We start from the raw sequence: 12,731 nt of genomic DNA, 5'->3' as shown, positions 1-12,731 counted from the left end.
CAACAAGCAAAATTTTAGTAACTTTAATGACAAACTTGTCACTGTTCTTGGACAGGAAATTGCTAACAACAGTTCTAGTTACTTTGATCTTCCACAAATAGTTGCAACAGATGTAAAAAGTAAGGAATTTCAATATAAAATATTACATAATTGTGTTACCACAAACTACTGGTTAATGAAATGGAAGAAACTATCCCATGATCTGTGTACATTTTGTGAAGTGGAAAGAGAAACTCAGTTTCATTTATTCTATGATTGTAAGTTTGTAAAAAATTTTTGGCACAAATTTGAAGAATGGTGGCAAAGAGTTACATTGAAGTCAATCAATTTAAACAACCGTGACATTATTCTCGGCAACCTTGAATTCAGCTGTATTTTAAATTATTGTATTATATTAGGGAAACAGTTCTTGTATAAGTGTAGACGAGAAAAGAAAGTTCTTCCGTTCTATTTATATATAGCGGAGGTCAAACAAAAACACGAAATTGAGAGAAACATTGCCTACAAAAACAATACAACTGAAAAGTATAGGAGTCGCTGGCATACTCTGGTAATGTACTTTGAATCATAGATTGTCTTCTTTTTTGTAAGCACTATCCCTGTTCTTTGTCTTTTGTCAGTTTTGTTTTCGTGTCTTTTTGCTGTACCTTTTCTCTGTTTTGTAAATAAAAAATAAAAATTTTCAAAAAAAAAAAAAAAAAAAATAAAATACAAAAAACGGGGGCGGGGTGGGGGTGGTGGTGGTGGTGGGGGGGGGGCTGGAGGAATCGCGGTTGCAATCTTCTATTTCAGATCCCCCTTCATAGCCTCAAAAATTTCAAATTTTTCAAGCCCCCAAGCTATCATATAGCCGGATATTTATTGGGGATATACTGACAGGAGAAATAATGTATATTGCGCAGTTCTGCGCGCAGATGTTCGATACTACCTTTTTATGACGCACGAATAACTATTCTGTCGTGGTTATGTTTTCAGTAGTTTGAAGAGCTATATTCCTAAGCAAGTTCTTAAATTGATTGATTTTTAATGCATCGGAGGGCTTTTTTGAGTTAATCCTAATCTGACCGGGTCCAAGGTACCACTGAAGAACACCCAAAATGACGATCATGGGAGAAAAACAAATTGTGAATTCCTGGCTATAGTACATTTTGACAAAATAGTGAAGAATTGAGCATGGTGACCTACCCCTAAAAATTATGTCTTTAAAAGTACCACAGATGACCTAGATGTTGCTTATTAAGTTTTACAAAATCGGCAATACTGGAAGATTGATATGCCATCAAATACAACTTTTAATCTCTGAAATTTTGGATGTGACAATGGCAAAGTTGGTCAAAAAATAAAAAATTCCATATATTCACACATTTTTGCATTTAAATCAAGAATCTTTACTGTTCAAACTTTCAATTTACTGTTATTGCACGCTGAGAATATGAACATTTTCGAGGATTCACTGCAAGAACCTGAAATGAATAGTTTTATATATTGATTTTAAGTGATTTTTGTGAAAAACTGTCAATTTTCATCATTGTAGAAAATCAAGCATGTTAACTCATGGTTTTTCTTTAATTTTTGATTATTCTGATATGCCAGTATTCATTCAAAAATCCATAATTTAAAAGTATGTACATTCTTAAGCAAACATATCATTTTAATACCTTTTCAGCATTTTTGCTTTTAACACGATCGGAACTAATTTGGGATAATTTGACGGTGAAGTAATGTCGACTTAATCTGCAAATTAACCCCACCCACTTTTCTTTTTAAGTTACACACTTGTTTTTATGAGTAATTTGTAATATAGCAACATTCAGCTATAGCGCACTTAAAACTCTTGAGAAATTTTAAAAATATAAAGATCAAATTATCCCAAATTAGTTCCAATAGTGTTTTTTTGTATTAAGGTAGTATGTACCTCGAAAATGAAAGACTGTAGCTTTTGCTCTAACTTTCCTCAAAGAATCTTTCAACCATTCTCTTTCAAAATCAAGAATAAAAATAGGGGGTCACCTTGCAAATTTTGCTGCTAGAGAAACAAATTACCCAAGATTTATCAATATTAGAAATTCAAAATGGCCGCCATCCCTGTGTTAACTCTATGGAGAAAAATAAAAAATTTCGAATTTCGAAAAACTAAGCCGGTGAAAAGTTTTCTTTCACCAAGAGCTTTAAAATGAACCCGCACATGTGGTATATCGGAAGAGAATTGTAAAAGTTTGAGAGTCCGAATGTCTGTCCCCGAGGTGCGTTCTACCTTAAGTCCAATCTCTCATCTTATCATGTTGGAATATTCAGTATTTAGCCTATCAACATGATCTTCATAGATGTATCATATACACTTATATTGATGTCAGTTGCATTTCACGTAAATTAACATGTTACCTTGCGTTCCAAATTTCAAGACTAGGATATTCAAATAAAATTCGTTGCTTTTAACGCAGAGATATCAAATTTTCGTGTTAATGAAACTTTGGAATTGCTTGAAAATATCATTGACGAAGCCTGGTGAAAATCTGAAAACCAACATTGTAGGTGATAAGTATTGTAACAATGGCAAACAAAGTAAACTTTGATGGGACGAAGAATGTTCTCGAGTGACAAATGAAAAATGTCAGTTGTTATGTAAATATCGACGTTCAAATGATATTGGAGATTTGGTACATTACAAAACTGCCAGAAATCAGTTTAAGAACCCCTGTAGAGAAAAATCGAAATCTTATCAAGATTCTCAAAACAGCAATATTTCCTCATACGACATCTGAGCGCAGTTCCGACGACTGTATCCCTTCAAGTGTTTATCGCGAGTTCAAATCCAGGATTGAATCAGAAAGATATTTGGACTATTTGAATTACAGCTGCGAACCAATTTTAGCTTCCGCTGTTTCTACTATAAACTGAACTTAGAAATTGGCCTTCACTTTCATTTTCCAGCCGAAAGGAGGACATGTATGTATTGTAATGAGGTTACAAATATTATGACTGTAGAAAATTAATTGCCTTTCATATTTCTGTATCTTCTATATGAGGATATTAGGAAGACATAATTACCATTGGAATGGGGATTAAATGTACTTAGAAATAAGATGATTGAACTTTTTCCTCGCAAAATAAATACAATATTGTTAACACGCATTTTACATGGAATTTCGTACTTTCCATCAAACTAGCACACTTTTATGTCTATCTATGCAAAATTCTGTGAGAGGGGCTGAAGCCCTTCACCGATGAATGAATAGAGTAAAGAAAAGTAAAAGTATATGTCCCTTGGCACTGTTACCGAAGTGGTACTCACAGTATTGTCAATACATCGCGGTTTCTGGTGCCGCCATTACGGACTACTGTGCTTTGCCTATGTCAGGAATGACGCCATCAATTTGTTGTGATACCACTTTGTCCCTTTGCTTCACCTGAAGTATGTCGTTGACGTTCACCCCGAGATTGCCAATAATCCGATGAGTTATTAAGGGAAGTTCCATTAATATTTTGGGCGCCACCCGCTCGTGAACTTGTCAAGTTTTACTGCGTGCAGTCGACTCATTCCAAGGCCATCTTGCATGATCTCGGGAGTCAGCGAATACATAAAGTCCCCGTCAACGTCGTTCTCTCGGAAATCGTCGGCGTACTGTCCCAAGTTCAAATCTCGCAAGCACTGGCACACCTGTTCGACGGTCAGTCCACGAACATCACTGGGGAATTGCATCGAATTGCTAACGGCTGCTTCGGCTGACTCGCTCTGTAGCTGTGTCGCGTTGACAGCAGGTTTGGGTTGAGCGGCAGTCTTCGGTGGTAAGCCAGGGAGTGGTTTAGCTTGACCATATTTCACGTATGCAGGATTTATGACACACCTTGAAGCCGCAGACATCGAACTGTGCCTTGGCTTAGCTGGAAGCGGTGGAGCACTCCTGACTTCCTCGTCTTTTTCAACAGTGTCGTAAGTGGGCTCGCCAGCTTGCTCGGGGGGACTGTATTTTAAAGATGTTTGCGACCATCTCTGATACTGTGACAGCTCTGCCACCAATGGTGCGTATTTTCCCGAGGATAAACTGGAAGTGCGTCTTTTAATCGCTGGAGGTATCTTCTCACCCTCATCCATATCGCAATAATCAGCAACGTCAATGACATCTTGACGAGCGTCTCTTGTCGCGCTCTCTTCGTCTACTTCGCGCTCCCGATGTTGGTCTTTCTCGGTCGAGATGCGTACGATTTTCGGTTCAACTTCTTCGTACATGTCTGTCTTCTCCGTCGAATTCGCTCCCCTTTTCACGGCCGCTGTCCCGTAAATTGATATATCTGTTGAAAAACCGAAAATTAATCCGTAATTGGTTTGACTTTTTGCTCACATATACCTATAGAACATAACGCGTGGAATACGAGCCTGTATCATGTATGATAGGAATAAACATTTTACACGTTCATAGCCACCTCCCGGGAGGGGGAGGTCACTGAGGCATGCCCCTCCGATTTGAAGCAGGTGCAAAGTTCGAACTACAAATTACAAACTCTGCCATTTTTTTAAAAATAGGGTTCATAAGTCTATACTTCGCCCCAAATATGGCGTAAACACTCTACATTTTCCGCAAATTGACGGGTCAAAATCGTGTCGGAGATAGAAACAGGGCTCAAAAGTCGACATTTCACCAACATTTCCTCGTGCAGGATCTACATCAGGCGAATTAAAAATGAGGGAGGGCAAAAACGCGGTACATATGTGTATACCTTCCCTGTATGGCAGTGCCCCTCCCAGGGTTCATATAGGCACGCATACATCGCATGATGGCGAGCCATTTCATGGATGTAACATAGTCATAGTCACAGATGTGCAGGGATGCTTATTTCAATTCAATTCAATTTACAGGGCCAGTTACAGGGTCTGAAAATCTGTCAGATTTCAGGGGTATATATTTTCAGAAAAATTGGCTAATTTTATCGAAAGAAATGAATACAGGCATAATTGTTAGGACATTAAAAATTGATCCTAGGCCTATTACAGGTCTGCATTTACATTGCTGTGTACAGTCCCTGAATACAATGCTGAGACAGGCAAATTTCAGACCCTGTCTCAGGTCCATGTCCACAATACTGTACACAGTCCTGTCCCCACAGCCCTGGATACAGACCTGTACATCAGCCCCTGTCACAGCAATGAAACGTATTTGCTTACACAGACCTGTTCCACAGGGCTGTGTCAGGGTCTGTACAGGGCCTGTCACAGGGGCTTTTTTTACTTTGTACTACGTGTATGTGTGGGTTCATTTCAGAGCTCTTGGAGTTAGAAAAGTTTCAACGTCTTAGTTTTCTTAAAATCGAAAAACTTTTTTTGCACCGTGTAGTAAACTAAGGGATGTAAGCCATTTGTAATGTCAAATATCGGTAATTTTTTTTTTTCAGTAAATTTGTTGAAACTCTACACTGTGACCCCTGAAATTATTCTTGATATGATATGTTTAAAAGTTTCATCCAGGAAAGTTTGAGCAAAAGTGTAAGTCTTTCACTTTCGAGGAGAGTTCTGCCTAATTCATGGACATGCTTATTTCAATATCTTGCGGATCACACTGATAGAAAGACCCCAGCAACAAAGAAGACGAGATCAGCGCACGTTCAAAACAGAGAACAGCATTTCTATGCTGATACAACAGTTTTAGGTTTTCAGAGATGTTCTATTTGCCAAACATACCTGCGTTACCTTTTGCATCTCGCAAGTTCACGTGACTTTCTACGGCTTGCGTTCTTAGACGTTGATAGTCTTCCCACTGTTTCTTTGTTCCTTTCTCCAAACCTTCGCCTACCACGACCTCTACGGTGATGTACATGGGTAGTATCAACGGCTGTTTTACGATTCCCTCTGTAACCATGGTAACAGTGGATAAGGAAAGTCAGCGGCTGGCAACAGTGTTATTCCTGAGCCATAATTTTTATATGTTATTACATATGTACGACAAATTATTCAGTCGATGGCTTCAAAGTAGTACTGCCGCAGGATACGCTGTATCACTCGGGAAAATACCTTCGGTGTGCCAGTGAAATTTGTGACGTCATCCGTCCGCCCAAACATAGGACTATGTGCCCGAGGGCAGGTGACCATTTACCCGACGTAAGGAGGGCAAACGGTTCCTGCTTCGAGGGTACATAGTCCCTTGTTTGGGCTATAATATTTTTACTACATGCCTCTCCTACATAGCTTTCACTCTAAAGTTTTTGGGCCACATACAAATGACAATCATATGCTTTATTTTCATGTTAGACGAAAATCTACCTAAAAATAGAACGATTCTCATCATCAAACAGTCTAATGATACGTTTAGATCCCTGATATATGGTTTATCAAGTTTTTACACATAATTTTGTGAAAACAGTATAACCAATGTAGTTTTATGATTTTTAGCTCACATGTTCACACACGTTGGCTAATGTCGCAGCGATGTCTGTGTCTGTCTGTCTGTGTGTCTGTCTGTCTGCGTGTGTATGCCTATCTGTCTGTGGGCCCGACAACTCAAAAACAGCTATTTAGATCAGAGTCAAATCTGGTATATAGATTCAATTTGCAAATTGCAAAAACTGATTAGTTTTTAGTGGGTATGGCTTGCTTACTTTTTGCTCATTTGCATAATTTATGATTTTAGAAAAAACGGATACACATTGAGAACGACAGCACACAATTTGATGAGATTTGCTACAAATATTGATCACACCAAGATATGACAGCCATGAAAGGTAGAACGGGATGACATCAAAGATAATTGCTAATTTGCATATTTAATGAACTTTCCTAATTAGGTACATATCTGAATGGACTCAATCAAAATTGATGAAACTTGGTATATATTGAAGATACTATGATTTAACATTATTGAAAATCATTAAGCATATTTACTTCAGCCAATTCCTTATTTGCATATTCAATGAACTTTCCTAATTAGGGATATACATCTGAATTGATTGGGCCAAAGTTGATGAAACGTGCTAAGTACATTAAAGATACTATGATATAAAATTACTGAAAGTCATTCAGCATTTTCACTTCAGTCAACTCATAATTTGCATATTTAATGAACTTTCCTAATTAGGGATATTTATCTGAATTGACTTGACTAAAGTTGACGAAACTTGCCATGTACATTGAAGATACTTCGATACAACATTATTCAAAGTTATCAAGCATTTTTATTTCAGCCAATTCCTAATTTGCGCATTCAATGAACTTTTCTTATTAGTAATATATACCGGAATTTACTTGATCAAAGTTGGCAAAACATGCTATGTACATTGGTGATACCAGGTTAAAACAATATTGAAAGTAATTTCGCATTTTCATGTCAACTTATTTATAATTTGCATATCTAATCAGCCTTCACAGTTTGGCATATTTAGCTTGAAGGACTTGACCAAAGGCAATTACACTTGCTATATAAAGTGGTGATACAATGACAGCAGTCAAAGAAATTAAGTATTACATATTTGTATAATTAGCGACCTTTATAATTAATCTCTTGTGAATATTGTTCATAAAGTTGATCATAACACTTTCAATGACGTTGCAAACATGTAGCAAACGTTTAAATTATGCACAACTGCAATATATAATGAAACACGTGAGCATTTTCAGTTCACATTTTGTTATTTCCCCGACGTAGTCAAGCTGAAAATAGTTCAGGTTCACTTTCAGTAAAATGACGAATATGTGGCCCGCAACGTCATCAACAAGTTACCATTGAATCCTATGAAGCGCGCGACGGTCAATACAATAAGTGATTAAAATTTAAGACTGCGAACAGTTGTTCTTATAGGGGCGTCGCTGAATTTTCGGAATATTTTCTTTATCAATATAGAATTGACATTGTGTGTTCAGCTAGAAGTGTGATAATAAAATTAAAAGAGTTACGATTGTGTTTGTTAACGGATGACACTCTAAATAGTCTGACTCGGAGTAAACCTGTCAAGAGTTTCCCAACACATGCTGTCTTGAGTGCGATAATACACAACTTACCCAGATTCATGGAGTTGCAGACAAGGTAACCGACTTCGTGTGTCCTCAGCAACTTGAGAACTCCGAAGGGAGTTTCTGACTTCTTTTTGCCGCCATCTTTCACGAACACGCTCTCTTCTTTTGCAAATTGTATATGCTGGGGTAAGGTGAATCCATTCAAGATCTCTTCAATGGTGTAGGTCTTGTTGACTGAAATGATGATGTGAAGGTATAAAATTTAGCAACTCAACCTTGGTATGCACAATAAACAGATACGTTCGATGGCATGCATTGTAGGCACCCGCATAGTTGGGCATAGACGCATAGATAGATAGATAGATAGATAGATAGATAGATAGATAGATAGATAGATAGATAGATAGATAGATAGATAGATAGATAGATCCATCCATCCATCCATCCATCCATCCATCCATCCATCCATCCATCCATCCATCCATACATCCATCCATACATACATACATACATACATACATACATACATACATACATACATACATACATACATACATACATACATACATACATACATACATACATACATACATACATACATACATACATACATACATACATACATACATACATACATACATACATACATACATACATACATACATACATACATACATACATACATACATACATACATACATACATACATACATACATACACACACATACATATAAATGTACTGTAGCACGGAAAGCCGAACAACATTTTAGGAAGTATGCGCCTCGAAAGTGAAAGACTTTATCTTTTACTCAAAGGAATCTTTCAACCATTCTATTTCAAAATCAAGAATAAAAATCAGGGGCCACAGCGCAAATTTTTGTACTAGAGAAACAAATAATCCAAGATTTACGGATATTGAAAATTCAAAATGGTTGCCATCCCTGTCACGTCTGTGGAGAAGAATAAAATTTTCGAATTACTGAAAACTAAGCCAGTGAAAAGTTTTCTTTCACCAGTAGCTTAAAAATAAACCCCCACAAGTGGTAGATCAGAAAAGAATTGTAAAAGTTTGAGAATCCGTATACTTATCCCCGAGGCGCGTTCTTCCTTAAAATCACAAATGACACCATCAGCGATTATTTACATTACAGGTAAGATCATCGTCGAATTCAAGAGATAAGCTGAGTAGAGGGAAGACCCTAATATTCCAAAATATTCCTTCCTGATTATAATCGATTAAAACAGCAGCATCCTCAATAACAACAACAAAAACATAGAGAGCTGATAAACTTAATGCCTTGAGTAGAGGGAAAACCCTAACAATCCTAATATTCCCAAATATTCCTTCCTGACGGTAGTCGATTTAAAAAATAACAAACAAACAAAGCACAACAAAGAGACAGAGTTGGCCATACCATCTTTACGTATTGGAAGCACATTGAATTTCAATCGATAATCTTTCGGAATACTAATATGTCGTCCGAAACCATCTTCGGCAACAACTCGTGTCTGGTTGAACTTCCGAGCTACACGTAAAATCTGCAATGACAAAGACGTGTATTATGGTGTGCTGTTTTAAAAAAAATCTCTCAATAATTCTACTTGTTCACCCAATAACCGCTTGTCTTGCTCAATTATTAACATTTGTCCTTGTATAGATTTACTACATATGTCTACCAACATCTCTTGTTTCTGCATACCGCCCTCACTCGTTACAGAATATCCATAGGTTTTTCCTCAATAAAAACGTATTTCCCACTGCGTGTACGATTTGTTTAAGGTAGAACGCGCCTCGGGGACAGACATTTAATTAAGGACTCTAAAACCTTTACAATTCGTCGGGCTCATTTTAAAGCTCTCGGTGTAAGGAAAATTTTCACCGTCTTAATTTTTCGAAAATCGAAATTTCAAACAACGGTAAATCTTGGGTAATTTGTTTCTCTAATTATACTATAGCAAAATTTGTACGGTGAACTTCGATTTTTATTCTTGATTAAGAGAGTGGTTGAAAGATTCAGTGAGGAAATTGCGAGCAAAAGTTTAAGTCTTTCACTTTCGAGGCGCATACTTCCTTAAACAATAAGTAGACCAAAGCCATCCCAGCGATTAGCATACCACGAGATTTTGGCAACCAGGAGAGATCGCGAGTGCAGATATGTAGTGAACTGTTCAAAAAACGACAATTAATCTGGTATACATTATTAGAACAGGTTCCCTCTGCAGCACATACAGGTGCGTGCAGCGTTGCTGGGATAGTCGATCCACAGTGTAGAGGGACGTTGGTTGACTTAAGGCCCGGGATCGAAGTGTGAAGCCGAGGGTCTAATCACAGTACTTGTGTGAAGACATCTTGGCTTGCCAAGGTCTCAAGACAGCTGGATGCTCACCGTAATCAGGTAGTCAGTGGGAAGTAACGGACCCGTGCGAGCAGACGATGGTGTGAAGAGTACACTGTAGCCAACTCGTACAAAGGTTCGGCCTTCGGCCTCACCGTACACTTCGATCCCGGGCCTCTTCGATCGACCAAGCAACGCTGCACTCACCTGCCCGATAACAGCTGTGATGATGACTACGTTGCAATTGTCTTACATTGGTTCAATAGACTCAACCTTGTCACATGATGAAGACACACATCGCTATGTTGTCAGCTTTCACAAAGTGGACGATGATTATCTGCACTGATTAAAATTCTTTGGAGGCCTTAGCTACTTAGGTATTTTATTTGTTTTTATTGGTAACTGTCGTACAATATTCGAGTTAGCCGGTGCACATGCTCTGTATTGGACCTTGATTGATTCAGGAGGTGCTTATAATAGATGCGAGCGTGCATAAATCCACAGATATTCGGACTCGCAAACTTGTACGACCACTTGTTGGGACTCATTTTGAAGCTCATTCGAATAAATGAAATTTTCACCAGCTCAGGTATGTGAAAATCAAAAAGATTTATTTTGCCCATCGAGTTAAGACAGAGATGGTTGCCATTTTGAATTTCGAGTGAACAGGTAATTTGTTTCTCAAGTACTAAATTTTGCATGGTTACCCAAAACTTTTGTGATTGCATTCAAAAGGGAATGGTTTGAAGTTTCCCTTGGGAAAAATTGGGCAAAAGTTTTAGTCTCTTAATTCCCAGGCGCGAACTATCTCGATAGTTATGAAATGTACTAGTAAGAATCTCAGGGATGATCAGTTAGACCTGGGGGGGGGTCTCAGTATATATACGTACATGCAATGTTTTCACGTTACAAAATTTGAGTTCTTTCTCGGATTCTTCATTGCATGCTTTCTTTAGTTCAAACTTCTAGCGATCCCCCAAGATAGCATTTTAAAGCAATTTTCGCTCTATATTTTTTTAAATTTATGATTACTTCCTCCAACATAAACTGGTCAAACCCTTACCTGTCAAACAGACGCATGTGGGCTTTAAAGAGTATAATGATACGATATTACTGTGCCATATTATACTAGTACTCACCTGACCGCTGGAAATTGTTTCTTTTTCGTCGTTACCACACCAACCACTCATCACCTTGACAATCTGTGGCAACTTGTAGTTCTTTGTGAATTTCTTCAAACTGTACTTTGTCTTGGTCCATTTGATAACGTTTCTCTTCGCTTCCGCCATTGTCTGTCGGGGGAACACAGAATTGTTGCATGTTTCTTCCTCATAAAAGACACCCTTTGTTCATTAGATATTAAAGGGAGGCAGTTGTCAGAACTCTGCTCAAAGGTTGCAAGGGACCCCTGCGACCGATGTATACACTGTATCTAGGGTACGTTGGCGATTGATGAAAGTAAAAAAATGTTTTTTAACAATGAATATCATAAAATTTAAATGTTACAGCCATGTTGACGTGATGCATCTAGATATCATGCATGAAATACATTGTTTGTAAAAAAGAAAGTCACACATGCACAGTTCCGAAGACCGCCTCCCTTTAAGCATCGTTTGGCTCACTTCAGACTTGAGAGAATTTAAGTTTGCTTCCTATTTCAAGCTAATATTTCCCTTCACCTCCGCCATTGCCTGTTAGAGGCACACAAGCGTCACTGTTGTGACTTATGGAGAACACATCAAATGGTTACACCTTGTGGTTGATCACATATATGTCAATGAAGCAAATTCTGCGCATGCGTTTACTGTCCTGTAATTGTGATGGCCTGGGGACGTATGGTCAGTGTACCCTTGCACTCCTTGAAATGTGTTTTAGTCTAGACCAATACATGTAACGTGTTTAAACATTTCTTTGGTTAAATTCCTTTCCTCTTTTCAGATGGGAGGGAACTCTTCGCATAAATTATTTTGAAAATCCATGTGCTGAGAGGAGCAACAATCGCAAGATTTCGTCATGTCTTAAATGATGAGTCGGCAAAGTTATTGTCGGCCTGCTACTTGGTCCAAGAAAAATTCCCAGTGCCCTCCGACAATGCATGATAACGGTTTACACATATCAAAATGCAAATTTATTCTCCTTCAAATTTTAGACGGTTGGAAAAAGTATGCTTAAATAAATAAATAAATAAAAAATTAAAAAAATAATAAATAAATAAATAAATATAGTCAGGTGAGTAAATTTGCCATGTAAATTGTTCGTTGACGGCTAGACGACTAGACGAAGATTAATGTTAAGAAATTTGAAAACTTGGAAACAGAATATTGATTATCTACTTTTGTCTTTATGCAAATGCAAATATCATTTTTCCTGTGTAGTTTCAGTCCCTCTATAACGTGTTAATTACGAGAGTGATCAGAGATGCAAATATGATTTTTTAATGAGTTGCATTTCTTAT

General features: G+C 37.7%; 1 protein-coding gene across 1 annotated transcript; it reads right to left on the bottom strand.

The window, feature by feature from the left end:
- Positions 1–1,274: 1,274 nt before the first annotated feature.
- On the bottom strand, positions 1,275–11,567 carry LOC139115900 (uncharacterized). Its single transcript, XM_070678320.1, has 5 exons — positions 11,416–11,567; positions 9,356–9,479; positions 7,985–8,173; positions 5,675–5,842; positions 1,275–4,290 (listed from the first exon to the last, which is right to left on the bottom strand). Exons 1-5 carry the CDS (start codon positions 11,563–11,565, stop codon positions 3,476–3,478), a joined length of 1,446 nt encoding a protein of 481 aa, XP_070534421.1. The 5' UTR covers positions 11,566–11,567; the 3' UTR covers positions 1,275–3,475.
- Positions 11,568–12,731: the final 1,164 nt, after the last annotated feature.

The sequence above is a fragment of the Ptychodera flava genome, chromosome 17 (genome assembly GCF_041260155.1).
Source record: "Ptychodera flava strain L36383 chromosome 17, AS_Pfla_20210202, whole genome shotgun sequence".
In the NCBI taxonomy this organism is placed as follows: Eukaryota; Metazoa; Hemichordata; class Enteropneusta; family Ptychoderidae; genus Ptychodera; species Ptychodera flava.
The sequence above is the reverse complement of the archived record's forward strand: the minus strand, read 5'-3'. Positions and strand labels throughout refer to the sequence as shown.

What these genes read in the sequence shown, in the direction of transcription:
- LOC139115900 (XM_070678320.1), bottom strand. Translation starts at nt 11,565, where the DNA reads ATGGCGGAAGCGAAGAGAAACGTTATCAAATGGACCAAGACAAAGTAC. An exon ending in AAACAATTTCCAGCGGTCAG is followed by an intron (nt 9,480 to 11,415) that starts GTGAGTACTAGT and finishes TTGTCATTGCAG; the next exon opens with ATTTTACGTGTAGCTCGGAA. An exon ending in GCTTCCAATACGTAAAGATG is followed by an intron (nt 8,174 to 9,355) that starts GTATGGCCAACT and finishes TCATCATTTCAG; the next exon opens with TCAACAAGACCTACACCATT.